We start from the raw sequence: 25,505 nt of genomic DNA, 5'->3' as shown, positions 1-25,505 counted from the left end.
TGGCCGCTGGAGCCGGGAGCTGGGGGAGGCGATTGGCTCCCCGCGGCGCGCGGCCGTTGGCCCTGTTCGAATCCCGGTGCGTGGCCGGCGGCTGCTGCCATGGCCTCATGTGGGGCGGCCCCGCGGCGCGGCCCAGGCGGCGGCTGTGGTACGGGGCTGGGGGCTCGGGGCTGGGGGCTCGGGGCTGGGGGCTCGGGGCTGGGGGCTCGGGGCTGGGGGCTCGGGGCTCGGGGCTCGGGGCTGGGGGCTCGGGGCTCGGGGCTCGGGGCTCGGGGGGGGTCTCCTGAGGGAAAAACGTGGCCTTCTCCTTTCTTCCTAGTCACGGGGAGGGCGAGGGGGGCGGGAGCTTTATCGAGGAGTGGCTGGGGGGTTTTATCGGCCTCAGCGCAGCGAGGGCGAAGCCTCTGTCGTTCTCCTCATGCGTTCTGGCTGTTGTGTGTGGGTCAGCTCCAGCTCGCGCCCCGCTGCAAGGATCCCGTGACGGCCAGGCGTCAGCGGCGGCGAGGAGTTCGCTGTCCTCCGAAATGCATCATCGGGTTAGGAAACAGAAGAGTAAGTAGTCCTTAAAGCCCTGCAAAACCAATGGTGTAATGCCTCTGAAAGCTGCGCTTGTTAGTGCTTACACGCTGTTACTGCTTTGTTCTTTTTTTTTAATTATTTGTTTTGCTTTGTTAGTGGGGCTCGTTGCCTATCTTTCATCTCAACTTCAGCTGTAACAACATGTCTATTGGAGTTTTTTTCTATAAACAATTTTATATGTAATTTCTGTTAATCAAGAGGGTCTACGTTTTGAGTTAAAACGTATGATTCAAGTACTTCATTAGCTTTGTGTTGTGGTTTAACCCGGCCGGCAGCTAACCACCACACAGCCGTTTGCTCCCCCCTCCCTCTCTGGGATGGGGGAGAGTAACGGGAAAGTGAAGCCTGTGAGTTGAGATAAAGACAGTTTATTAAGACAGGAAAAATAATAACAATAATAATAATACCACTAATAATGTGTACGAAACAAGTGATGCACGACGCAATTGCTCACCACCCGCTGACCGATGCCCAGCCTATCCCCGAGCAGCCGGCCCCCCCACCCCGGCTAGCCACCCCTATATATTGTTCAGCATGACGTCAGATGGTATGGAATACCCCTTTGGCCAGTTTGGGTCAGCTGTCCTGGGTCTGTCCCCTCCCAGCTCCTGCTGCACCCCTAGCCTGCCTGCTGGCAGGACAGAGCGAGAAGCTGAAAAGTCCTTGGCTTGGTGTAAGTACTGCTCTGCAGCAATTAAAACATCAGCATGTTATCAGCGCTCTTCTCATCCTAATCCAAAACGTAGCACCCTACCAGCTACTAGGAGGAAGGTTAACTCTATCCTACCTGAAACCAGGACACTTTGCTTTTAGTGACGTTCTCATGGTTTATTAAAATGTAAGATACTCCTCAACTGAAAACTGACAGTACAAATCCAGATGGTGGTGGGGAACTTGGCAGAAGGTGAATTCTCAAAATAGGCTGTCATCAGGTAGTCTGCCTCTGAACCTTGTCAAGTGCCCAGCTGACTAATACTGAATTGCTTGATGACAGTAGGAAAACAGCTGGCCTTAAGTTGTGAGGCAAGTAGTTTAATAAGCAGATAGCATTCTGTCCTTTGTATAGAAAATCAGTCAACTTTGTCTAGCTTGGTGAAACTTCTCTCACCATGTGCATGCCCAACCTTTTCCTTCACCATTCTTTTCTGCATCCTTCTGCAGGTGAGACAAATCAGAACAGCGAGAAGAATGCACCTACCGCTGTAACTGGAGGGAGACCTGGATCTCTTGGATCAATGGTAAGACTCTTCTGTGGTATCTGTAGCGCTATAAATTCTGGCTCAACCTCACTGCGACTAGTTAAATCACCTAGCCCCTTTGTACAATTGCCATTAACCTATCTTAGTGAACTATGTATGGAACACGTTATTTTGTGTGGATTTCTTAGTCACAAAGGAGGGGAATGGAGTAACTTTCTTTGGGATCATATGATGATTACTGGGGACTACTGAGTGGCGCGTTGAGTGGCTTTACAAAGCTTTCCTTAATGTAGGTTGCTATGGGTTTGTTGTCTGGGGGTTATTTTTTTCTCTTACCATGTAATTGTGGTGCAGGTGCTTCTATGTGAGATCTTGTTTCTGTTGCTTTTCTATGGTGGACAGGCCAGAGCATAAACACAGTGGTAAAAGAAACAAGGAGGGGACAACACTGTATATACAGGTTCTCAGTGCGATATGCAAGGAAATAGATGGGTTAATGAGTTGAATGGTAATGCTGACTTAGTAATTGAGTTTACTAGTACTCATGATATAGGAAGAAGTTGGGCGAACAAAGCAGAACTTTAAGGTTAAGCTGAACTTAAGAGGTTAAAGTGTTTTTATTGAATTTAGGGGATGTGTATGGCTTAGGTTTTTTCAGTCTCCTTCCTGTCACAAAGGCCTTGAGCTGTCCATTCATAGTAATGCTTACACAACAGTACAGTGGTAAAACTGACCCTAATCTGACCGATCTGCAGGAGAGAGACATTTGTTTTTGATATTGCGTGTCTTTAACAGTGTTGCCTACTGTTATGCTGAACTGTAATGTTAAATTAATATGCAGCGAGAAATCAGTTAAATATTTCTAATAAGTTTGTTTTCAAAAGCCAGTTAGTGGGAGTCTGAAGCCTAGAAAAGATCTCATACTCATGAAAGAGAAAAAGAAACAGAAGACGCTGGAGAAGGAGGTATGAATACATTACGTGAGTGCAGTTCTGGAGTATGTTTACTGCTTCCCATAATCAAAACGATAAGCTTACTACTAATCCATGTTCTGTTTGTCTCAGATACGACACTATGCCTTTCTATTCCACAGCCAAGGAGGAGAGTTTTCTTCTCTCACAAGTTAAAGCGAAGGCTATTCTAACTTTTTACTGAAATATTTGGCTCAGTAGCGCAAAATAATTCAGCTGAGATTTAGGACTGCAAATCTATGGCATTTAACAATATGGAATTGTGATCGTCTCATGTCCTTTTCTGTGAATGACAAATTTTAAGATGCGTGTTCTGAATGAAAGTCAATACAGTTTAGATACTCAGCCTCCCTAGGAAAACAAAGGGCATGACTTAATGATTATTTAATAAAAATTATATCATTAAATAAAAAAATACCTGTTATGTTGTAGATTCGTGCATTAGTGAGAGAGCGTGGAGAGCAGGATAAAAAACTTCAGGCTCTGGATGAGGATTTTGTTAAGATTGAAGCTAAGCTGAGTGCTGCAGTTCAGGAGAAAACATCTCTTTTGGCAAATGTTGCTTGCCTGAAAAAACAGCTTCTGGAACTAACAAGAACCAATGAACTACTAAAATCTAAGGTATTCAAACAAATATATCACCTATTTGCTTTGACTTTGATGTTATTGAGTTCCCTGGTGAAGAGGGAACTTGCCTGTTGACACATTCCCTGTGCCCCTTCGTGGCCACAGGTATAGAACATGTCTTGAGATACTGTGTGTTTGTCCGAAGACAGAGCTGGACTCGCTAACATCGCTGTCCAGGCCAGACAGAGATCAGTGGTGTGGGTGGTAGGGGGATGCTCTTTTGACAGTCTGAAGAGTGATCGATATGAAGCTGTTATGCTTATTGATTTGCTGTTTATTTCTAATAAGCTGTCTGAAGATGGTGTGCAGAAGAAAATGAGCAGCCTGTGCATGGAGTTAATGAAGCTCAGAAACAAGAGGGATGCCAAGGAAAAAGTAAGCTGCTTTGCACTGCACGGGATAATAACTGAGCTGTTCAGGAACTGACAATGAAGGGCTTGCAATGGTCCCGCAGATCATGCTTAGTTTCGGTCCTCAATTCTGTAGTTTCTTCTATAGTTTGCTCAGTGGAATTATGAAAAGTTAAAACAACAAATCTTGATTTTGCTGTTGATGTGTAAAGTATCTCTGAGTAAGTAAGTCTGAGGAAGGAAGCCTAGAAATACTTCTGTATCATCAGTCTGTTGGTCAGACTATTAATATCATTGAAAACCACTGGTTGTAAGTGTGGTTTGAAGCTTAGACGTGTGTTTTTTTTTTGGTGGTGATTGTCTGTAATTTTAACAAATGGTTAATATCTTTACAGATGGATAATTTGAATATAGGAGTCACATTTAGCATAGTAGCAAGTACTGTGACTGAATCCTGGTTATGAATTAATTTCAGTTTATCTTTGTCTTAGACAATGGACTTGTTTTTGTTTTTGTTTTTTTTTAGACTGCACTTGCAAAACAGGAAGACATGGAAATGAAGCTGCAGGAGGTGCAAAGGAATCTAGAGCATTCAAAAGGAAAAGTAGCACAGTTAGAAGAAAAACTGTAAGTGGTAATGTAGGGAATGCACTTAGACGGCAATGTATCGGGGCTTAGCTGCATATATTCACAGCAAGCATATAGTTTGCGGGGATATAAAGGCCTGGAATGAACTTGATGGAAAGAAGCTCGGCACTGCCAAGTTTTCCTTAAACTCAAGGGCCTTCTGCTCTTACCTAAAATCCCAGTGCTTGAATGAGTGGATGTTTTACACTTAGGTTGAAATACCCAGTTAATAACGCAGGTACTGCAGTTCACAGTGGGAAGCAATAATGATTTGTCTAGCTAATGCTGCCCCTCTAGCATATTTGCTCATGGTGGAAGGTGGTTCAATATCTTTAGTACAAATGAGAAGACCACATGGAATAAAGAGCAAAAGATCATAGAATCACCTCTTAGAGTCAATACGAGTTTGTCAGCCACACTGGATTACGGAAAGAACACGTTACGCTTAAGTTGTGATCAAACGATTTATTTGTACTTGCTTATCTGTAAGCAAATAGCTTAGAAATAGCTCTGAAGTGTTTCAATACATCCATCATGAAAGCTTCTTGATTTTTAGATCTGCTACGGAAAGAGAGAAAGCTGAAGACAAATTTGACACTGAAAAACTCTTGGAATATATCACAGAGCTCAGGTAAAAACAAATTGTTCTTAGATTTGACTGGGTAAGTTAAGAAGGCAGTAAAACTAAGGCTTGTTCTTGCCAGACGAAGTAGAAGCTTGGCAACAATTATGTTTAACAGCATTGAAATAAAGGTGTGGGAAGGGGAATCTGACCTTTTTCCAGACAATAGGAAGGAGTCATAAGGTAATATTTCAATTACCTTTCTAAATGACTGTACTTTTGTGGGCTAAGCAGTATTATGGACAGGTTTTGTATCAGAGTCCTGAAATCAGTTTTCTAACGTGGTTTATTTAAACCCATAAATCAAGCTAGACTTGTTTTCCTCTAAATTACTGGCAGTAGTGCCTTTGAGCACCCACTTGTAAAACAGTCTTAACTTCCAGTGGACTTTGTAATATTCTGGTTTTCATTCAAGAGTTGATCCATGTTGCTTTCGCTTGAGAAGAACATAGTCTGATAGTAAAAATTACCAGTCCAGTGCTTTGTAACAGATGGAAACCCTATCAAGTTTTCATAGTCAGGTGTACCTAGCTCAGGATGTGGTGAAAATACAAAACCATTTTAAGTTGTGTGATTATGTAAGTTTTTCTTAAAACACCCATTTTGAAATCAATTGCGTTTAATTTTAAGTAACCTGTCTTAGTGCACAAAAACTTACCTGGAACACTAGCTGAAGGCTGCTTTTCTGTTGAAAACCACCTGTACTAAGTATTTTAAGAATTTCTCCTTTGTACTGAAGTGTAAGCTTAAAAATGAAACTTAGTGGTAACAAATACCTGAATTTTCTTCTACAGCAGTATTGCAGAAACTGTAGAGAAATACAAACTAGATGTTGCCCAGATGAAAGAGACATTGATAAAGAAAGACCAAGACATCAAGAACCTGACTGATACACTCAAAACAAAAGAGGAAGAATCACTTACACTAATCAGAGAACTTAATGAAAGGTGTGAGTTGCTTGAACAAGAAAAAGGTAAATGCTAGTGCCTTTCTGCTGTTCACATAGTTGGGATCACTTATACATCCTAAAGCATCTCTAATAGGTTTGTTTAAAATGTAAGTGTGGGTTCAAAGCAAAGTCAGCTCTCTGAGCTCCAACTGAGAACAGCTCACCATAATTCCATCTATATGGAGACCTCCTTGGAAACACCTCTGTCAAGTCTAAATTTATATTTCCATGGAGGTATACTAAGGTAGACACTATAGAATTCAAAGTTGTTTGCATGCTAGGCTTTAATCTGAAAGTTGAATGCAAATGACTTGTTCCTTAATCTTCCTTGAGAATCAGTGCTATATTGCTGTAATACACTGTTAGAGGTTTATGCACTAGTTCATTGAAGTACTGTGTGTCCAGGAAACCTTCGGCCCTGCCCTATTCTCCCATCTCCACCAGCTCATCTTTGAGGGAATCATTTAGAAGTTTTTCCTCAGCCATAGCTGTTCCCATTCCTAGCTGTTTCGATAAAAGATAATTCATTGAACCAAAGATCCCTACCTTAAAAAAATCCCTTCCCTTAAAAATCCTATCCCTTAAAAAATTATTTTAAGTGGGATTCTTGGTGAGTTCCCAGATGAGTTTTTCCATGTCTAACTTTAAAGCTAGGATGAATTAGAATTAAAGTACTATGAAGAAAAGGCATTGTGCCTTCTCTACCTTCAAAGAAATACTACTTGATACTGACAATTGCTCTATGCAGAGAAAGAGTCTTCTGAGAGCAGGGGAAAAGTCCTGAGTATGAATGCTGAAATAGAAGATCTGAAAAAAAAAATTGGCTTAGAAGAACAAGAACACCAAAAACTGCTTCAGAAGCAAGAGGAGATTCTCTCTCAGCTGCAGCAAGAGAAGGTAAATACAAACTTTAATTTAGTCTAAAAATATTCTAATCCCAATGTCTGGGACTGAATATTCTGATTTTGGTTAAACATAAAGTTGCTATACTGATAATGGTTTAATCTGTGGGATGTAGAAATGGATGCTGGCCAGCAAAAACTGTGTGTGATCTCATGTCTTATAAGAATCACAGCTGGCATGATCGTTGTTCTGCTTCTTCCATAAATTTGATCTTATTGTGGTGCTATAAGGCTTGAGCATTGCAAAGTACCCTTCAATATCTAGAAAACCACTGGTAATTTTAACATCAGTTATATTCTGGCCCGCAGGAGCTGTCTGCATCTATTCAGCAGAAGTTACTAGATTTTCAAGATGAGGTAACAAGTGAGAGACACCTCTTGGAAGAAGAGATGAAGGTTGCAATGAATGAGCTGGATAAATTGCATGCTAAGGAGAAGAAAGCTGAGAAGTTGGTGAAGTGGTTGGAACAAGAAACCAAATCTAAAACTCTTGAACTTGCACAGATGGAAGTAAAGTTGAAAGGGTTTGTGAAGTAATCTCAGTTTAAAGTTTTAGAAGGAAAACATGTTAAATCAGCAGCGTAAGCAAAGCTTTTGAGCCTAATTCAGGTTTTAAAGAAACCTGAACACATCGGAATGTATTTCTTGCTGGGTTTTGATTAATGGCAGCAGTTAGAGGCAATCTAGTTGAATGATTTAAATAACTTTGTTATTTAAAGCTGTTTAATTAGCCTGCTGAGAGTTGCCTGATGTGCTAGTACTGTAGTAATGTGAAGTTATTGGGAAGAATAAGCTGCATGGATTTTTTTTATTGGTATTTATGTTCTGGAGAAGGCAATCACTAGGAGACATTTTTCAAGCAAGTTATTTTTAACTTTCATGTGTTGAAAGCTTACTAGCAGCTATTAAATCTATTCCATACATGAGATAACTTGGAAGTTAAGGGGTGGGTGAAGTCTTTGTTTGCTATGAAGATGATGCTTTAATACATGAAAAGTTGTGGCAGAGACATTACTGATTTGTCAGTGTGCAAGTATTGCTGCTGCTGCTGCTGCCAGCCTTCTATAGCAGGTAATACATTCAGGCATGTTTATCTCCAGCATGGAGTGTTGCATTTTTATTTTAGGAAGAATGCTGAGTTGGAGCAAATCAACGAAATGCACAGCAGTGCGGTTCGGCAAATCCAGGAAGAGCATAGCAACACATTGTGTAAACTGGGAAATACTCTTGCTGAGTTTGAAAGGTATTTAAGTTCCATTAAGATGTCGGGCAGCAATGATCTCTGAAACTATAATAACATATGCTCTTTATTCAACTGTCTTAGTACTTCACATTGTATATAAGAACTGGTGTGATATTATAGCGTTTTTGTGGTTTTTTTGATGGCATTAAGAAATGTTATTTATTCCTTTTGAGTATTAGTCAAGTGTAATGACATACTCAGTAATCTAGCTGAGGAAGCTGTTAATGTTTCTTCTAAAATGTAACCAAGTGGAATACTCAAGTGCTCTTGATACTCATTGAGAGTTGTAGCTAGTAAAGATGGTCTCTGTACATTAAAATATCTTGCAGTAAGTCCTCCTGTTCAGGATCAAAACTTGCACTGATGATTGTCCTACAGACAGACTTTTGTTTTCACAATATTCAGATTGTAGTATATTGATACTGTTATTGTTAAGAACGCAAGGCAAACCTGAAGGATCAGGCATCCTTCATATAGTTGTTTTTATAGGCAGTGTTTTCACATCTCGGTAGAAATTTTAAATGTATCATAGAATATGCCACAGTTTTGCTGTTTATGGCTTAATAGATTAGAAAATCTTTTATGCATTTGCAGCATGAGTTTGGATTGCTCTCATAAGGCCTGAACTGGTTAATCTGCATTTGTTTAAAGTAACAAGTGCTTTCTTATTTGCACTGTCATACTAGCTACAAGAAGACAATAGCTGAAGAAATATGCAGCCTTAAAGTGGAGAATACATCTCTGCAAGAACAAATTGCTGACCTAAAAAAAACAAGCCAAGATAATCTACAGCTGCTTCAGGAAGCAGAGTACACTAAAGACAAAGCAAAAGAAGAATGTGCAAGGTATTGGGCTGACAAACTTTTCCTTAAGCCAGCTGAGGCTTGCCTTCTTAACTAGAACTTAGCATGGTGCTCTATCAAATAATATTAGCATTTGATGTAACCGTACATATCTTCCTTTTTCCCTATGCAGAAGGTTGAAAATGCTGATAGACAAAATGCGTTAGGATTATATGTATTAGAAAACTAATCGATCCAATTAATTGCTTGCAAATTTTCCTTTAGGTGGAACATAGGTAAAGGAAAATCTTTAACTGAATTCTGTTGGAATATTGTTTTTATGAGACATATTAGTTACAATGACTGTTCCACGAACTAGTAAGATCCACAGGGGCAGAAAAACATATTTAATTCAGATCTGACCATCTGCCACTCTGTCCTGAATAACGTCTGTCATCTCAAGTTCTGCTCACAAGCAGATGCTGATTAACAGTCCTCAAATTAACACACTGCAGTGAAGTAAACAAAAGCCCTCCCCCTGCCCAATGTGCAACATCACATTGCAGCTGAAAAGTAGTAAAGCCAGCAGTTGTCCTTGGCCAGTATTGTGGGTATGTTTCTCTGACCAGATAACAGCAGCTTAGTGGTGCATATTCTCTTTTGAGCTCAGTGTGGCAGACCATGTGCAAGCTCCCTGCTGTGGGCAAGTGATGGGAGGAAATGAGGGAGTTGGGTTGTAAATGGTCCCAGTGTATGATTGCCATTATTAAGCAACTGAGGCAACTGCCTGTACAGGTGCTGCATTATGGAGTATATTGTGTGTGCACTAAATTTCCTTCCCTGCTTCTCTGAGGGTCATCGCTAGCTAGCTTGCAAAGCTGAAGTTGGTTTTAAGTCTGCAACTATGCTCTAATATTTTCAACAGTTGAATGTGTCAACCATTCACATGCAACTGCATTAAAACCCTTTTTTTGGCCAAACTAAGTTGAGCCATTTCTGATCTCCCCATCTGTCTTAAAGCTTTGCTGACTTAGAAAATGTTTCTCTAATGCTTCTGCTGTTTCATTCACCTATAGCCAGGATGATAAGACTGTCCAAAAGAGAATTATAGCTTACTCCAGCTTATTTTAAGACACCTTTGGTTTTAAGATGATGTCCTTTATTTTCTCCTTGCTTGTTTGATATTTCTTCCAGTTTCTATTATAGTTCTTAAAAGAAAAGCAGCTGAAGAGTTATTTTGTTTTACATGCCTACTGTAGAGTGTGGCAGGGGGATGGATTTAGTCTCCACCTAGATGATAAAAACGAATAGCTTAGGTAAGAGAGGGAAGTCAACATTTTAGATGTAAAATTTGTGAACCCTTGAGGTCATCCACACTGAATGATCTTGGCTAGCTTCTGCTTGAGCAAACCTCTGCATGAAAAGCCTACTGGAGTACCTTCCATTAAGAGCTGCTAGTATTAAACAGTCACAAATAAGAAACATGAGACTTCCTTGCTTTGAAAGCACTGCTTCTTCATAGAAGTTAAACCACATCTTGAACTAGATTGCTTTCTGTACTATATTGTTCTCTTACGATACTGTTAGCGCAAACCTTCATTTCAGTTCAAGTAACAGATTTTCAAACATGGTTACTCGTATTTTAATATTAATTACTAGTGTAAATAATAACATAAAAAAAGTTAAGGATGATGGTTCATTATGGATGGTTGATGTTTTCCTCAGGATGCTTTTAGAAGCCCAGACAAAGCTTGCACTGAAAGAAGCAGAAGCAGAGAGAACAAGAGAGTCTTGCCTTGCACAAATGACTAAGCTTCAGGAAAAACTGAAAGAGCAAACTGAAGATCTACAAAAAAAACTTGAAGCAGAAAGATCAAGGTGACTTTTCAGAAACTAAACTTGGGTATTGTAGCACACCCAAGTTTTATTGTGAAGAAATGCTGAGAGCTGAAATTCTACTTTTTGCTTCTTAGGAAAACCGTAAGTGAAGATGTGACATCTGGCTTAAAAGAAGAGATAAAGACTTGGCGTAACCTATATGAAGAGTTGCATAACAAAACTAAGCCTTTTCAGGTGTGTGAAGAAATAGGTGTTTATTACGATGTTGACTTCAGACTTTATTAGTACGTTGACTCAAGTTTTTCTCTTGAGAAATAAACATGCTGTCTCCCATTCTACAGCATTTGTATTATGATTTCCTAAGTTACCATCCCTTCATCCAGCTATGTCACTTCCCAAAACAATCGTTCTTTGTAGATCTCAGTCAGCTTTAAAAAAAAAAAAAAAAGTTAGACTTAAAAATAAAAATGAAAAATGTACTATGTATTTCAGTGCCAGCTAGATGCATTTGAAGTAGAGAAGAATGCTCTCTTAAATGAGCATGGTGCAGCCCAAGAAGAACTGAATAAACTAAGTGAGGCATATGCGAAACTACTTGGCCACCAGAACCAGAAACAAAAAATCAAGCATGTTATGAAGTTGAAGGAGGAGAACACCCACTTGAAACAGGTTTGTCTAATTGTAATGTTAGAAATTGGAAATTCATTTACTTGATTCTTTTTATTTGCTGAATTCTCTAAGTACTTACAGACTAACTCTGCAAGCTACTTGTTTTCTACGGTTCTTACATTCTTTGTGTGCGCTAGGCTAGAATGAACCACCAGTTCCAGAACAGCAAGAGAATCTGTTTTAGTGAGGACTAAATACATGGTATACAGGGTGATCTTTACTCTTGTTCTTAATCTAACTTCTAAGGATTGTTTTCCTTAGGATGTCTCCAAACTGCGTGCACTGCTAGCAAAACAAAAGCAAACAAACAGGGATCTTCAGGAGCAACTCTGTGCAATTCAGGGCATTAGGCGGTTTGATCCTTCCAAAGCTTTCCAGCATGACAGCAAGGAAAATATTTCTCCAAGAACTCCTTTGAAAGAAGGTAAGCATGGATATTCATCTGTGTCCATGTATCTCTTTAACTTATCCAAAGAACATATGGCAGTCTTGCATAGTCTACTTCACTTGGGGAAGGAAGGAGATAGTATCTCCTGTGTTTTACAGCACGTGTTGGGAGGCTACAGCTGTGGGGTGTTTCCAGTGTACTTCTGGCCATTGTATTTCCCAGCCCTGATTGTTTTAATGCTAGCTGAGACAGCTGTTTGTCGGGTCAGACAACAGAAAGTGTGTTTAATGTGGAGGAGTAGGTTACGGACTCAACTGTTTTGCATGAGATTGTAAGATGTGAACCTTGTTTTGCGGCTGTGTATCACCCGCTGACTTCTCATACAGTTTACCTGTTGTAGCTAATCCAGTGGTATTCAGTATCTCCTGCAACGGCAATAAGGGTAAAAGTGACTCAGAGGATTGAGCCCTGGTTGTTTAGTTGGTACTTGCAGGACCTTACACTGCTGTAGGTATACAGGTAGGAAGCAAAAAGCCTGCTGCAGGTGAATGTGGAAGATTCCACATGGAGATGGGGAAGGATACAGATCTCGAGCAGACCTTTGCTTCAGAATGTATTCCAGTGTCTGAAATTCTGGTCTTGCCTGTCATGTGCAATCTAATGCCTTCCTTTCCCCCTGAACACAAATAATTGTTCAATGCGAGGGAGCAGTAGTGCAAAATCCAAACTTAGTAATGTTTTTCCATTGCAGGTAATAGAAACAAAGTGTAATATTTTCTTGCTATGAAGAAAAATTTTACATCACCAATAAACTTAAGTAATACAGAAGATTTCAACAGACTATTTGTTCAAGGTAAAATTGGGTGCTGTATGTTATACATATTAGCATGATTACTTGAGAAGTGATATAAAACAGCCTATTTTTAGAAAAACTACACTTGGTCATCGTCAAATCGGAGGCCACAGAGGGCTGCATGTTCTAGACTCCTGGTAACATCCTTGCAATCTTGGACTCAGAAGCTATTTAGTTTGTTTTTCTAACAGCGCAACTTAAGTTCAGAAAAGGTGAATAATTAGGCGAAAAGGATGACAAAACCTGCATTCATGTAAGATGTTATTTTGTACCTGTCTAATTTTTTCAATTCCATGTTAAATTAATGTTGCTGATTGTAGTTGCTTTGATACCAATGGCAGGAGCACTTTCCAGAGACTTTCTCCTTTGTGGCCTATGTAATACAGGTCAGATGTAAAAAGTCATATTGTACAGTTGGTTTGGATTTTTTTTTAATAATTTGTATTCAGGACATGCTGATTTCTTTCCTGGGGCTAGATAATGCAACTATTGATCTCCAGAAGAGGATTTCCAGGTCAGACTTGGACTGCCTTGTCTATGTCTTTTGCATCCCATAGCTAAGATTAAGGTCTTAAGGGAAATCTTTTACCAATGTTGTGCTTACTGGACTCTTAAATAGTCATAGCTGTTGCAGCCAGCTGTCTTACTTGATCAATGTTATGTGGACGGGAATATCAACAGAACTTTTTTTTTAATTGGGTGGGAGGATGCCCACTACGCATTCATTTTTATAGACTTGGATTTTGGCAAGGTGGAAGGAATCTGTTGAACTGCGTCTAAAATTAAGAATGTTTTAGCAGAATAAATATTTTAAATGAGTTTTTGTCCATTTCCTTCTTAAACCAGTGATTAAGAAAAGCAACATAAAATTACCCTGTAAGTGACCTAGTATTTTAATCTTAAATCTTCACAACAAAACTTAGTATCAGGCTTGTCTGAAAGACAATGTAATTCTCGAACTGTACAGAAGAAATGATTTGGCTGAACTGTGCAATAGATATAGCTTGCAATTCTTTTACTCTGTTATTTCTGGTGAATTTCTATTAATATAGAAATAAATACTGGAACTCAAGTGAAACGTGGAACTGTTTTTACTAATTGTATATACTAATATTTTGTATACATGTGCTGCAAAGAAAATATACAAAGCATAGCATGTCACCTTATGGTAATACTGGAGAAATGAAATATTGAAAATGCATTCTAAGTCCAAAGAAATAAATTGGTGGTTCTTGTACATTAATGCCATCTTTGTGTATTTACTTGAGCTTCTGAAGATGAGATGTTTGAATTGAGAAATACTTAGTGCCCAATTTATGGGGTTGGCTGAAGTAGAGAGAGGCATTTTAATGAAGAGCTTACTGTAATAATTTAAGAAGACTAGAGTTCTCTCTCCGTGTGCAGAAAATGATAAAGTTAGCTGGTTTTGTTGTCTGAAAGATGCAAGTGGGATGAAAGACAACTATGGAAGAAAGAGAGCTTAGTCTTACTGACTCATTTGATGAGACCCTGGTCTTTGTGGAAAGCCTAATGTTACACAGCCGTTTACATCCAGCAGCCAGTGGGTTTAAAATGAACAGTTGGTTAGACCAAACTTGATTGAGTGAACAACAGAGCAAAGAGTAACAGGGCAAGGGGAGAAATCCATATTAACAACAACAAAAAAAAAAAAAAAAAACTTGTGTTCTTGCATTTTCACTTGTAACACCTGACTGCTATTATACTGGTGTTTTTGTTTCAAGATTGCATGCTCTTAAGCAAGGTTGCTGATAGTTGCACACTTGCTTTGGTGTCCTTCTCCTAAGGGTGTTTTTAAGGCAAAAATCACTGTTCATAAATCAGAATGCAAAAATCTGATGAAACACCTTTTTGACCAAAAAAAAAAAAAAAAGACATTGAGTTCCATGTGTTTTTAATGTGTAAGCTAGTCTTGTATTGCATGAGAGATTAAGAATGAATATTAAACAAGGGCTCTACAAAGCTCAAACATACATGATGGCACTGAATTCATGTACACTTTCAACTGAACCTTAATGATGTAGAACGTGTCAAATAGCAGAAAGTTAGCAAGAGTTGGTCAATGGGTGAAAGAACACTAAGTGAAGCAAAGTACTGGAAGTATCACGGAAGTGTGCTTTTATGCCTGACTACACACTTCTTTCACATAGCCTTAATGATTAAAACTTTTAACCTTAATTGGGAGTTTTTCCGAAGTCCATTTTAAATCTTTCTTAATATTTTACACTAATAAAAATAATAGGGCAACTCAATAATTAAAGCAAAAGCCGACAATGCTGTAATGCTGGTGTAATGTTAAAATATGAATAAATAGCATAGAGCAGGTTTGTGAGAGACGCGGGGGGAAGCTGAAAAGCTTTGTTAGCTTCAGTTTAAAAAAAAAAAAAGCTTTTTTTTGTAAAGCTTTGTCAGCTTCAGTTAAAGGGGTATTGCTAGTTTCATGCACATGCAATATATTTGTGATCAACCACCAATTTTTCAGTTGTTTAACTGACTTGAGCTGTCGCTGTAAGAATTCATTAATTTCATGTTGTGGCATATGCCTTATTCTGTTTTGTACTGAAAGCAATATGTAACAAGAACTTATTTCTCTGATCATGTCTCTCAGTATTGTAGCAAGATCTGGGTTCTACTTTGCCTACGTTTAAGATGAAGAGCGCTAGAATCCTCAGTCTGGCTGACCTCATTAGAGCCCACCTCCTGTTTCCCATACAAAGAAAATGGCAAGAGACTCAGTGCCAGTGCACGGAATAAATTTATGCACACAATGGTTGCACTTGCTCATGCTGGCTATTAAGAAGTCAAAATTGAAGTTCATATCGAGCCTTTCAAATGGTACCACTGGGAATAAAACCAAGCTTAACGGGATTCAGAACCACACATGATCTAGGGCTCGGATTAGCATTTGGGTTTCAAAGGTCATCTGAGCTACTGCTTCTTTCAGTCCACGTGCTCTCTGCAGGCAAAAGCAGACAAAGGCACGAATGCACCGCTGAACAGCAATCATTGCCTAGACTGGAACTTCCTCCTACAGTTTGAGGCAATGCCTGAAATGCTGGTGGAAATGGATCAGGTAAGGATTTGCAGATTTACGTTAGAAGATTGCTGCCACACTTTGGTTACAAAATCGAGGCAGAATGAGAGAGAGAATTAGTTGTAGTTCCTGCAATTGCAGCCTGAAATGTTAAATTATGAATGGTATGTTCCAGTTATCCAGGGATGCATTATGCTGGTATGACTGATGTGGACTGTTGTCAATTTTTGATTCCACTACTCCAAGGAAGCCATGTTTCACAAAATCTATTTATAATTAAAACTAATAAAATAAACTAGAAAAATTAGTGAATTCAGTGTAATTTAAGCTTTATTTATAACAAAATATAATTAACAAATTGCATATAGTTTTTGTAGCAGGTATAGCGGTGACAAAGCTGAAGGTATTTTACAGACGAATTTATAGTCCTAGCTTGAGACTTAGGTGCTTAATACGTTTTCCTATTTTCATCTTGATCTAAGTCTGGAAAGTAGAATTTATTTCCACTTTTTTCAAAAACATGAAGTATTGCAGTGTTTATAGGGAGGAAGGGATGCGGTTTGGAATGTGCTCAGAGTTGTTACCTTAGCATTGCTGTACAATTTGGCATTTCCCATTTCTTCTGAATTTCAAGTTGTGAATGAGTGATATTTTTGAATAAAATTCTGAGATACTGGAAAGGGAATGATTACCTATTTACAGTTCATTACAAGGGAAAAAATAAGATCTCTGCCATTCAAGAAGGGAGCAATCAGCTAAAGTGTTGTTATAGGTATGCTGTTTTGTCCTGTAGTTGTTGGTTTTCTGTATGTCATGATCATTTTTAATATAGGATTCCACTCAAGTTTAATTACCTGATATTTTTAATAGTGTTTTAATTGCCGTGGTAAAAGCTCGCTCTTAATTTCTGAACTACCCCGTGGTGCTTTTAATCGCGTCAGCCTGGCCTGCATTCAGCAGATGAGGTTGGGGAGAGCACCCCAAACGCGTTCTGGCCCCTCCCTCTGACACAGCTCGGTGCCTCCAGCAGCAGGGCGAGGCCCAGCCGGTGCCTGGGGGCGGGAGCACCCCCTGAGAGCCGGGAGCCGCCGGGCCCGGGGCCTTGCGCGGTGCCCGTCACCCAGCCCCGGCCCGCAGCCGCCCGCTCCCTCAGGGCCGGCCCTGGCCGCCCCCCGCCAATCGGGGCCGGGCGGCGCGCGGCGCATGCGCGGGGCGGCCCCTCGGGGCGTGCTGCGGGGCGGTGGCAGGAGCAGGCCGAGGCCCGGGCCGCGCCGGGCCCCGCCATGGTGGGCGGCGAGAAGGAGCTGCGGATCCGCTTCGTGCCTGGCTGCTGCGAGCTGGTGGAGGTGCGCGGGGCCGGGGGGGGCTCGGCGGGGCGCTCCCTGCCCCGGCCGCGCTGGGGAGGCGCTCGGGCAGGGCCTGCGGCTGCCCCGGGAGGTGCCGGGCTGGGCGGCGAGGGGCGGCCTCCTGCTGCCGGCAGGGCCGGGCCGGGCCGGGCTCCTCGCGGCCCTCCTCCCGCGGCGCCGGGTGGCTTCCTGCGAGCAGCGGCTGTGTGCGGCGGGGGCCGGGAGGCTGCCCCAGGGCTCACGGGTGGCACTTGTTAGTCTGTCACCCTCTGCTCGTGGAAAACTGCGCGTTTGGCTGCGGTCACCTGATCTGGCTGGAGGTGTCACGTCTCCAGAGCGTGCTTCGCTTCGCTTTCCTGCGGCCGGCCTTTGGTTTTTAGGGGCAGGTGCTGCCTGTCTGTAGAGGTGCTGGTGGTCTCTCCTTTGAGGCTCAAAAGTGCAGAACAGAGCCGGGAGTCAGTGCTTTCCTGCTCTCACCCAGCGCAGACTAGCACAGGCAGCTTTAAGGAGCGGTCACTCAACTTGTATTGTGAGGCCAAATTCACTGTAAACGTAAAAGTAATTTTTTGAACATAATTTTCTGTAGTTTGTCCCTTTCAGGAAACAGTCCACATAAAAGTTACTAATTTTCACGTGTAACCTGCAGGAATAAGTCATCCTTTGTCCACAGCCTTAGAGTTGAAGAAAATACGTGCGACGTGCTGTCAACTTTCAGCAGTTGCTTTGGACTAGGCCCACCTGTTTCTGTAGCGCACCTTTGCATTTGCCTCTGTGGAGCAAAAGTGTTCAAACCTGCAGGGCCGAGGGCAGGAACCCCGTGCCATGACCAGCAGGCAGTGGTGGGTTACGGGGCTGGAAATGTGAGAAGGCTTGCAAGGAGCTGAGATATTACAACTGCGTAGTAGACGGTGTTTACAAAAATATCGTCAGTTATCACAAGTTGTCTGCATATAATGTGCTTGGAAGATTCAAGATGTAGAAGTTCTGTACGCCTGCAGCTTTCTTCAGTACTGACATATAAGCGCGTTTTTATTTTTGTTGTTGGCAGGCTCTTGTTCAATGACACATGCAGAAGTAAAATGTGGAAGTAAAGGTTGCACAGACCTCCAGGAATCTTGTGTGTGTTTTCTTGAGAGCTTAAGGATCGAGTGAGTGGTGGTGGAGAGGAATGAACTTTGCAGATTCATGTGCGCATCCATCTCAAGCACTGAAATGTGCTGTGGCTGAAGTGAAGCTTGAGTTAGCAGTACGGATGGGGAGTTGAAATGATCACATCATTTCCACATCTGTGTAGTAAAACAGAGCTGTATTTTTGTTTGGATACTAGACCAGTGTGCCGATTGCTGATGAATTAGTGTTGCATTTAATATTAAAATCTGTTTTCAAATGTGTAGGCCCATAGTGTAGTGTATTGTTGGAGCTTTTTACAGGCACAGTCCAAAATAATTTACTGCAGGATGTGGACCCTAAATCTGAAAGATTCAGGTCCATGTTCAAAAGAAGTTATTTCTTCTATTTCAAGTTTCATAAAGTTATCAGATTCTGAGTGAAATTAAAATTCTGCCCTTTGAGTTTGTCTATGTTGGTTGTTTGGTTTGTTTCCCTCACTTCTTGTGGAAGAAGTTTCCTATTTGAATTTTATTTTCAGCATCTTCAAGACTATGTGGAGGTACTTGGCTCAGTACAGTATCAGTGCTCCCAGATGGTTGTATTCCATGAGACACTCGAGTCAAAACACTTGCATCACAAGGAAAGCTAATGAATACAGTAGCACTTGCTGCAATCTTGCTAACTTTCTAAGAAAGGGGACAGAAAACAAGCAAAACGACTAAATAACATTAGAAAGCAACCTTGTCCTGTTCTCATTTCCCTAGGAAGATGTTGATATTCCCAGTAGACGAGCTTTAATTACTGGTGCTACGGGACTTCTCGGCAGAGCTGTGTTTAAAGAATTCAATCAAAATAATTGGAATGCAGTTGGCTGTGGATACAGAAGAGCTCAGCCTAAATTTGAACAGATTAATCTTCTCGACTCCGTCGCAGTTCATGAGATTATCCGTGATTTTCAGGTGAGTTTTGGGAGCAGATATAAGAAGTATGGGCAGTACTTGATATGTCTAGCAGTGAGCTGGCAGTGCTGTTGTGATACTCTGGTCATGTGGCTTCGGCGGAGCTAATGCATTAGCAGAGCCCTGAAATAGGATACAGCTGTCATGCCTGACGTCTCTGGAGCGGGGTTTGCTCTGTAGGTGCAAACAGTTCGGAACTTCCCTACGTCACCACAGGGAGAATGCAGGTGATAGATGTGTGTGTCAGTACGCTCACATGGGTGGCTTAAATGAGAAGATGAACGTGAGTTGTTGACCCAGTAACACAAAGTAGTTCTTTTGAAGTTGAAGAACGCTAGAATACAGTAGTTGTGGCATGTTGAGCGTGCAGTATGGCAAGGAGTGCCCTGTCCTTTCATGCTGACTTGCAACAGGGATATATAAAACCTGAAGAGCATGATGTAGGGTGCCACTCTAAAAAATCTTATTAATAGTTTGGGTATGTCAAATAAGCCATGGGTAAATATCCAAAAAATCCAAAAAAAACTTAACCCAACTATTTTAATTACATTATGTGAGATGTTACATTTTCCCCTGTTTTATGTTATTACACAGTTGAAGAAAAAAAAAAGACAGCCTTGGTCTTCTGTAAGATAGAAGATACTGAAGGTCATGGTTGCAAAATTAATGGTCAAAGCTTTGGTATTCTAATGTGAAACCTTGAAGCAGCTTGGTTGTTTTGCTTCCTAAGGAAAACATGCTCCTCAGATTGCAATGATTAAAAACAATACAACTTTTATTACTTAGTAAAACGCCTTTTTGCCTGAGGGAGTGGATCTCTCCAGTTAGGATGGAACTGCAACTTCTTGAGGATGTTTGTTCAAAATTATTCTTTGATTTCCAGCCTCATGTTATAGTGCATTGTGCTGCTGAGAGACGGCCAGATGTTGTAGAAAGCCAACCAGATGCTGCTTCTCAGCTCAACGTGGCTGCTTCAGGGAACCTAGCAAAAGAAGCAGGTAAGAAGACTGTCTCACGGATTTGTTTTCTTGTTAGACTACTGCATTTATTTATGCCGATGCACAAATGAATAAGTTGCTTAAAGTTCTGAATGTTGTTTCTGCTACCAGTGTCAGTCGATGCACTTTCTGTAAGGCTGGCTTACGTGATCCTAGGTGAAGAATCAGTGAAAGACAAACAGAGGCAATGAATGGGGCTAGGAGATGAGGTCTTCTGGAGATTTGCTTAAACTTCAATTAAGATTGCAAGCAAGGCGTGCATTAAAATAATGCATACAAATGTTTTTCTTCTAGCTGGAATTGGAGCATTTCTCATCTACATTAGTACAGACTATGTATTTGATGGAACAAACCCTCCTTATAAAGAGACTGATATACCAAATCCCCTGAATTTGTATGGTAAAACCAAACTCGAGGGTGAAAAGGCAGTCCTGGAAAATAATGATGGTAAGAATACACTTGCTCATTTTTCATGATTTCTATTTTTACTTAGGAGTTGATTAAGCTAACATACAACTTGGTCAGTGATAAAGTTGTGAAACTATTGACAACAGAGTTGGAAAGCAATGTGACAAGGAGTCAGTCTCCTTGTTCATCAGGCATTTCTGTTACTTACAGGTTGACTAACTCTTAATTTCTTACTTGTGCCGCTCTTCCTTTGTCTTCCTTGTCTCTGCTGATGGACATCCACCAGAGTTTGTGTAATGTGAATCAACTACTTCTAAATAAAATATATCAGGAATATGTTGTAATAGCAGAAACTTTACCATACTTGACTCATAGCTGCTGTTACTGAGGGGAGAAGCATTGCAGTTGTTCTAAATGTGTGCTCACTTCAAGGGCAGAAACAGACTTTTGATAAAACAATAATACAGACAAAATCAACATAGGCTTTTGCTTTTACTCTTCTGTTTTTCTTGCTGATTTCCTGTTGTGCTTTCTTTACATAAGACTTTCCGTTTTATTTTTACACGCTACATGCATTGCTTGCCACATGCATTAGATTCCTAGCATTACAACTTTCTAAGGGGTTAGTAACATTGATTTTAAGCAACGTCTTGGATTATTTTTGATATAAATCTTAATGAAAACTAACATTCAAAATGCAGAAACATACTTTTTAATGTTCTGCTTAGTAAAGGAAGAAATCTTAGGACTGAACATATTCCCTTGTATGTAAAATTTAGCTCTTGTAAGAGAGGTTTGACTGTTTCTAGATAGTATGTTGTCAGTTTACACTCCTGTTTTCTCAGGAAATTTGAAGATGTCAATGCATCTGTAAAAGAGGCTTCTGATAAGTGAATGTGGTACACTCATTCTGAGTCTGCCCTGTTTAACCACAGGATTGACCGATTGATAAATTGGCGTGACAGTCTTTCAATAAGTAAATATAATCTGAGTTTGACTATGATGCTGTTTGCTCCCTCTTCTAGATTGGTAATGAAGATAAGATGCAACAAATTCAAGTACGTGCGGGTTTCTTGCTAGATCCTTTCCCCCAGTTCAACATTGCAGTTTTGTTTCATAATCTTTTTGAGCGTGATCAATCGAGCATTAGTGGGTAGCAGCAGTGGTATTAGCAGAAAGCATTTTGAGATGGTGCCAAGTAAGATGCTTGGAAACATCAATTATGTTTCATAAACACCTATTTTACACACGTTAGTCTTCTAGCCACTAAGTTGATAATACTGTACAGATAGCTTCTAGTCTATCAAATGTCTGTGGTTGTGTGAACATATTTATTTCCATATTCATTTTTGTTGTGTAATACAATGATTCCCACCAGTTATTTGACTTTAATTAATTGGGTTTTGTGTATTTTTTTAAACGTGTTTTAATTTGCTTAGGAGGGGAAACAAGTTATATTCAGTATTCACGCATATAAAACTAGAAAGGTCCAGTAGGTTTATGGAACCATGGGTAATGAAGCTGATGTTTGTTTCAAGTTTCTAGCTAAGAACAAAAGGAAGGTCTTTTACTCAGCTAATGAATGCTGCTTGACAATTCTCTTTTCAAGTATCTTCAGCAGTATTTAAAGTAAGGAGGAACACTTATTTGTTCACTCAACAAGTATTTCTAGAGCAGCAGGAAATCAATGTCATGTTTTTTTATTGTATTTGTTTTTGTTTTCTAAGTTCTTCACTTTTATGTGACTCACGCAGTGTGTGTGCTGTGTTTTTTTTTTTTTTTTTTTAACAAAAAAAATGTGCATTACTATTAATCCATGTCTTACCATTCTGGAATTTTTCCCCAAAAGATCTTTCTAGTGTTATTAACACAATTGTATGATGGTTTCCATCATGAGGTGCCCTTCCCTTAGCACCTCCTACTTTGCTCCTACTTTGCTCCTACTTTAATTTCTCAATTCACTGTCTTGGCATCTAATATTATTTACTGAGATATTCTGTGCATTTGTCCCTTATGTGTGATGTTTCTTATTGATTCCAAGGTTCCTATCTTTTTCTGATGTATAATATCCTGAATATCCTCCTTTATGGAAGTGGTTTCTGCATGCCAGGTGACATGGATTTGTCTGATGCCTGATACATACTACATACATCTACTGTATGTAGATGGTGGGAATTTTTGTTCCTGCTTTTACTAAGGGAAGATGGGGAATGTTGGAGTAACTGTATAGTTCCACTTCGTTTTTCCCTAACCCAAACAGGCTTGCAGTGTTAAGTAAAGCTTGTTAACACTGTGAAAATCAATGGCATAAATGAAAATGAGCCTATGTGAACTTAGTGTTTGTAAAAACTGTTTTAACTGAGCTAAATTCAAAATTGTGTTCGGAGGACAAACATTAAGCACATACAAATTAAAAAGAAAAAGCAATTAATATCACCAACACATTTCTTAAGGCTTCCAAAACCTCTTTCAGGTTTTGCTAGAGCATTAATACCTTTCCTAAGCACTGTTAATACTCTTTTTGATACTCTGTCTTTTAGGTGCTGCAGTACTTAGGATTCCTGTCTTGTATGGAGAGGTAGAAAGACTGGAGGAAAGCGCTGTGACTGTTATGTTTGATAAAGTGCAGTTCAGTAATAAATCTGCCAACATGGATCATTGGCAACAAAGGTTTCCTACTAACGTGAAGGATGTAGCAACTGTTTGCAGACAACTAGCAGAGAAAAGAATGCTGGTAAGAATTTAAATAAACAAGCCTCTTCAGTGTAAAACCAGTCCCAGTTCTTTCTGAAAAATTGAGACCTGCGTCTAACCTGCCTTATTGTTTGTAGTTCTGGAACACTGGGAGGAAGGAAAGAACTGTCTGTAATACTGCAGTATGTTTTCTTTACGTGACAGTGTGTGCAGGTGTTCTGATATTTGGAACAAAAGTGGGTGAAGTAACAATGGATCGTTCTCAAAACTGTCTACAGTTTCGTTCTGTTTGTTCTACAAATTGTCACTTTTGATTAAAAAACGTGGTTGAAAGTACCATCAAAGATGCTATTGATTACTGTATTAAGAACATTGAAAAGACAGAAGATAGTCCTCTAGACTTAAATACATCATTGCATTTATTCAGCACCGCATCTTAAGGCTGCCATCTTTGCAAAATAATAAAAATGAAAAAAACACATTGTGGATGTGGTGCTGTCAATCTCTTTGATAGGACTGTTACGTGGTTTCAAGTTTAACATGCAGAATGTGAGTGGTGTCTTCCGCATTTGTTCTTGAATTAAGTGAACAGTATAGAACAGCTGAGTTCTTCCTCAGCTATTTAACCTTGGTTGGTTGGCTCCTTTCCTTCATGTTAATTCTACCAAATATAAACTGTCTTTGAAAAGTCTGGCCAAATAAATGTAACACAGATTTTCAGTCTCAATCCCTAGACAGGTATGCCCTGAAGGTATGTGAGTTGTCCCCAGAAAAGTGCAGTGCTGTGAAGTGCTGCTCAGGATGGGCTCCTGCTGGAAGCTTATTCTGCACAGGAATTAGTCTGGAGGGTAGCTGCATTTTTTTTCACCAGTGCTTACTGTTTCCTCCCAGGACCCATCCGTAAAAGGAACATTTCACTGGTCTGGCAATGAACAGATGACCAAGTATGAAATGGCATGTGCAATTGCAGATGCTTTCAACCTTCCCAGCAGCCACTTGAGACCGGTAAGTGATGTGTTGTTGAACGTGTAGAAAGAGGGATGTGCTTTATCATTTCAAGTAGTAGGTTACAGTCTCACAGTGGCTCTGCAAGTAAACTTCCTGGGGACAATCTAGATGAGTGTATTTAGCATAGCAGATTTATTGCTGAGGATGCTACTTTAACTTGCTGGATTATGAAAATTACCTAGCTGGTAAGCAGTATGCAGTGTAATGGTGTTTCTGCAGAATAGTTCTATAGTTGTCCTTAGTAATGAGTAAAGCCTTTTTTTTTTTTTGAGCACATTTTTTTTACCTTGTAACTGTAGTCACAAAAAAATAAGAACGTAGCGTAGTTGAAGGGAGGAGAGGAAATGACCCACATAGAAAGCTATGAATGGAACATCTAAATGAACATATAAAAGAATACATTTTTTTTTTCATTTCTGTCTGGTGATGTGTTCTTTATTTATTTTTTAGATTACTGATTGTCCGGTTATGGGAGCCCTCCGTCCAAGGAATGCTCAGCTAGACTGCTCCAAGCTGGAGATGCTGGGGATTGGTCAGAGAACACCATTTCGAGCTGGAATCAAGGAATCACTTTGGCCGTTCCTTGTTGACAAGAGATGGAGGCAGACAGTCTTCCATTAGTTTGTAATTTTTTTAGTAAAAGTATGGTATGTGGCACTTTTTTAAAAGAAAAAAATAGTTTTGTATGAGTGTTCTTAAATTGTGACACTTATGCGTTTCATTTAATCAGGTAAACGTACGGTCTTGCACTAGTGAAATTGTTAGCCTAAAAAAAGTTCAGTGACAAAAGCTGAGCCTGTACGATGTTGTGGATCTTTCCTTCCATTCATACCAGTGTAACTTCATGTCTATTCCTAGCAGATTATGGTTCTTAGTAATCAGTACTATTTGATGCTAAGAACTACTCAGATGACTTGTGAACTTCTTTTTGGCTGACATACATTGTTGATGCTTAAGGTCTGTGCCATTGTTGTATATACCATTTCACTTCATTAAAAGGTATGGTCAGTTACTTTATCACCAAAAATCTGAGTTACTTGTTTTTAATTTCTGAAGGTGGCGTTACTCTGAAGGTAAACTGAAGCAGGAATTGTTAAATGTTTGTTATGCTAGAGCTTGGATCAAAATGTTTTTTAAAAAAAGTGAGACTTTATTTTTGCAGTTATCAAGTGTAGTTTTTATGCTTGAAATATTTTCCAAGTGTTCTGTTATTAGAATGCCTGCAGCTTCATATTTGTACAGCAAGTTGAATGCACTTGTTCTAATGGTGACTTATAAAAGCTAGAAGAGGGTTGGGAGGGTGGGGAAGAAATAGCTCTGACCTTTGTTT

At 40.1% G+C, this 25,505-nt stretch overlaps 2 protein-coding genes across 5 annotated transcripts; both read left to right on the top strand.

Annotated features, from left to right (window-relative positions):
• The first annotated feature begins 33 nt into the window (after positions 1-33).
• HMMR (hyaluronan mediated motility receptor) lies at positions 34-14,263 on the top strand. 4 transcript variants are annotated; one of them, XM_050713652.1, is made up of 18 exons: positions 34-76; positions 448-552; positions 1,741-1,817; positions 2,663-2,743; positions 3,182-3,370; positions 3,665-3,751; positions 4,253-4,353; positions 4,910-4,984; positions 5,770-5,948; positions 6,673-6,821; positions 7,136-7,350; positions 7,953-8,069; positions 8,756-8,914; positions 10,577-10,729; positions 10,825-10,924; positions 11,183-11,359; positions 11,621-11,783; positions 12,499-14,262. In XM_050713652.1, exons 2-18 carry the CDS (start codon positions 525-527, stop codon positions 12,516-12,518), a joined length of 2,070 nt encoding a protein of 689 aa, XP_050569609.1. In that variant the 5' UTR covers positions 34-76; positions 448-524; the 3' UTR covers positions 12,519-14,262. The 4 variants fall into 4 exon arrangements, with proteins under 4 accessions (XP_050569609.1, XP_035419875.1, XP_035419874.1 ...); XM_035563982.2 differs by having other exon boundaries at positions 38-148; positions 5,773-5,948; positions 12,499-14,263; XM_035563981.2 differs by having other exon boundaries at positions 38-148.
• Positions 14,264-16,853: 2,590 nt separating this feature from the next.
• On the top strand, positions 16,854-25,202 carry MAT2B (methionine adenosyltransferase 2B). Its single transcript, XM_035563980.2, has 7 exons — positions 16,854-16,998; positions 18,873-19,067; positions 19,951-20,065; positions 20,360-20,512; positions 23,014-23,207; positions 24,059-24,172; positions 24,626-25,202. Exons 1-7 carry the CDS (start codon positions 16,936-16,938, stop codon positions 24,794-24,796), a joined length of 1,005 nt encoding a protein of 334 aa, XP_035419873.1. The 5' UTR covers positions 16,854-16,935; the 3' UTR covers positions 24,797-25,202.
• The last annotated feature ends 303 nt before the right edge of the window (positions 25,203-25,505 follow it).

The sequence above is a fragment of the Cygnus atratus genome, chromosome 14, assembly GCF_013377495.2.
Source record: "Cygnus atratus isolate AKBS03 ecotype Queensland, Australia chromosome 14, CAtr_DNAZoo_HiC_assembly, whole genome shotgun sequence".
In the NCBI taxonomy this organism is placed as follows: Eukaryota; Metazoa; Chordata; class Aves; order Anseriformes; family Anatidae; genus Cygnus; species Cygnus atratus.
This window is presented reverse-complemented; position numbering and strand designations above follow the sequence as displayed.

Bases quoted from the DNA above. Each gene is read 5' to 3' on its own strand.
- MAT2B (XM_035563980.2), top strand. From the start codon at position 16,936: ATGGTGGGCGGCGAGAAGGAGCTGCGGATCCGCTTCGTGCCTGGCTGC. The intron at 20,513-23,013 runs GTAAGAATACAC...TCTGTCTTTTAG, and splicing joins AGTCCTGGAAAATAATGATG to GTGCTGCAGTACTTAGGATT. The intron at 24,173-24,625 runs GTAAGTGATGTG...TTTATTTTTTAG, and splicing joins CCAGCAGCCACTTGAGACCG to ATTACTGATTGTCCGGTTAT.
- HMMR (XM_035563981.2), top strand. From the start codon at position 100: ATGGCCTCATGTGGGGCGGCCCCGCGGCGCGGCCCAGGCGGCGGCTGT. The intron at 7,351-7,952 runs GTTTGTGAAGTA...TTTTTATTTTAG, and splicing joins ATGGAAGTAAAGTTGAAAGG to GAAGAATGCTGAGTTGGAGC. The intron at 11,360-11,620 runs GTTTGTCTAATT...TGTTTTCCTTAG, and splicing joins AGAACACCCACTTGAAACAG to GATGTCTCCAAACTGCGTGC.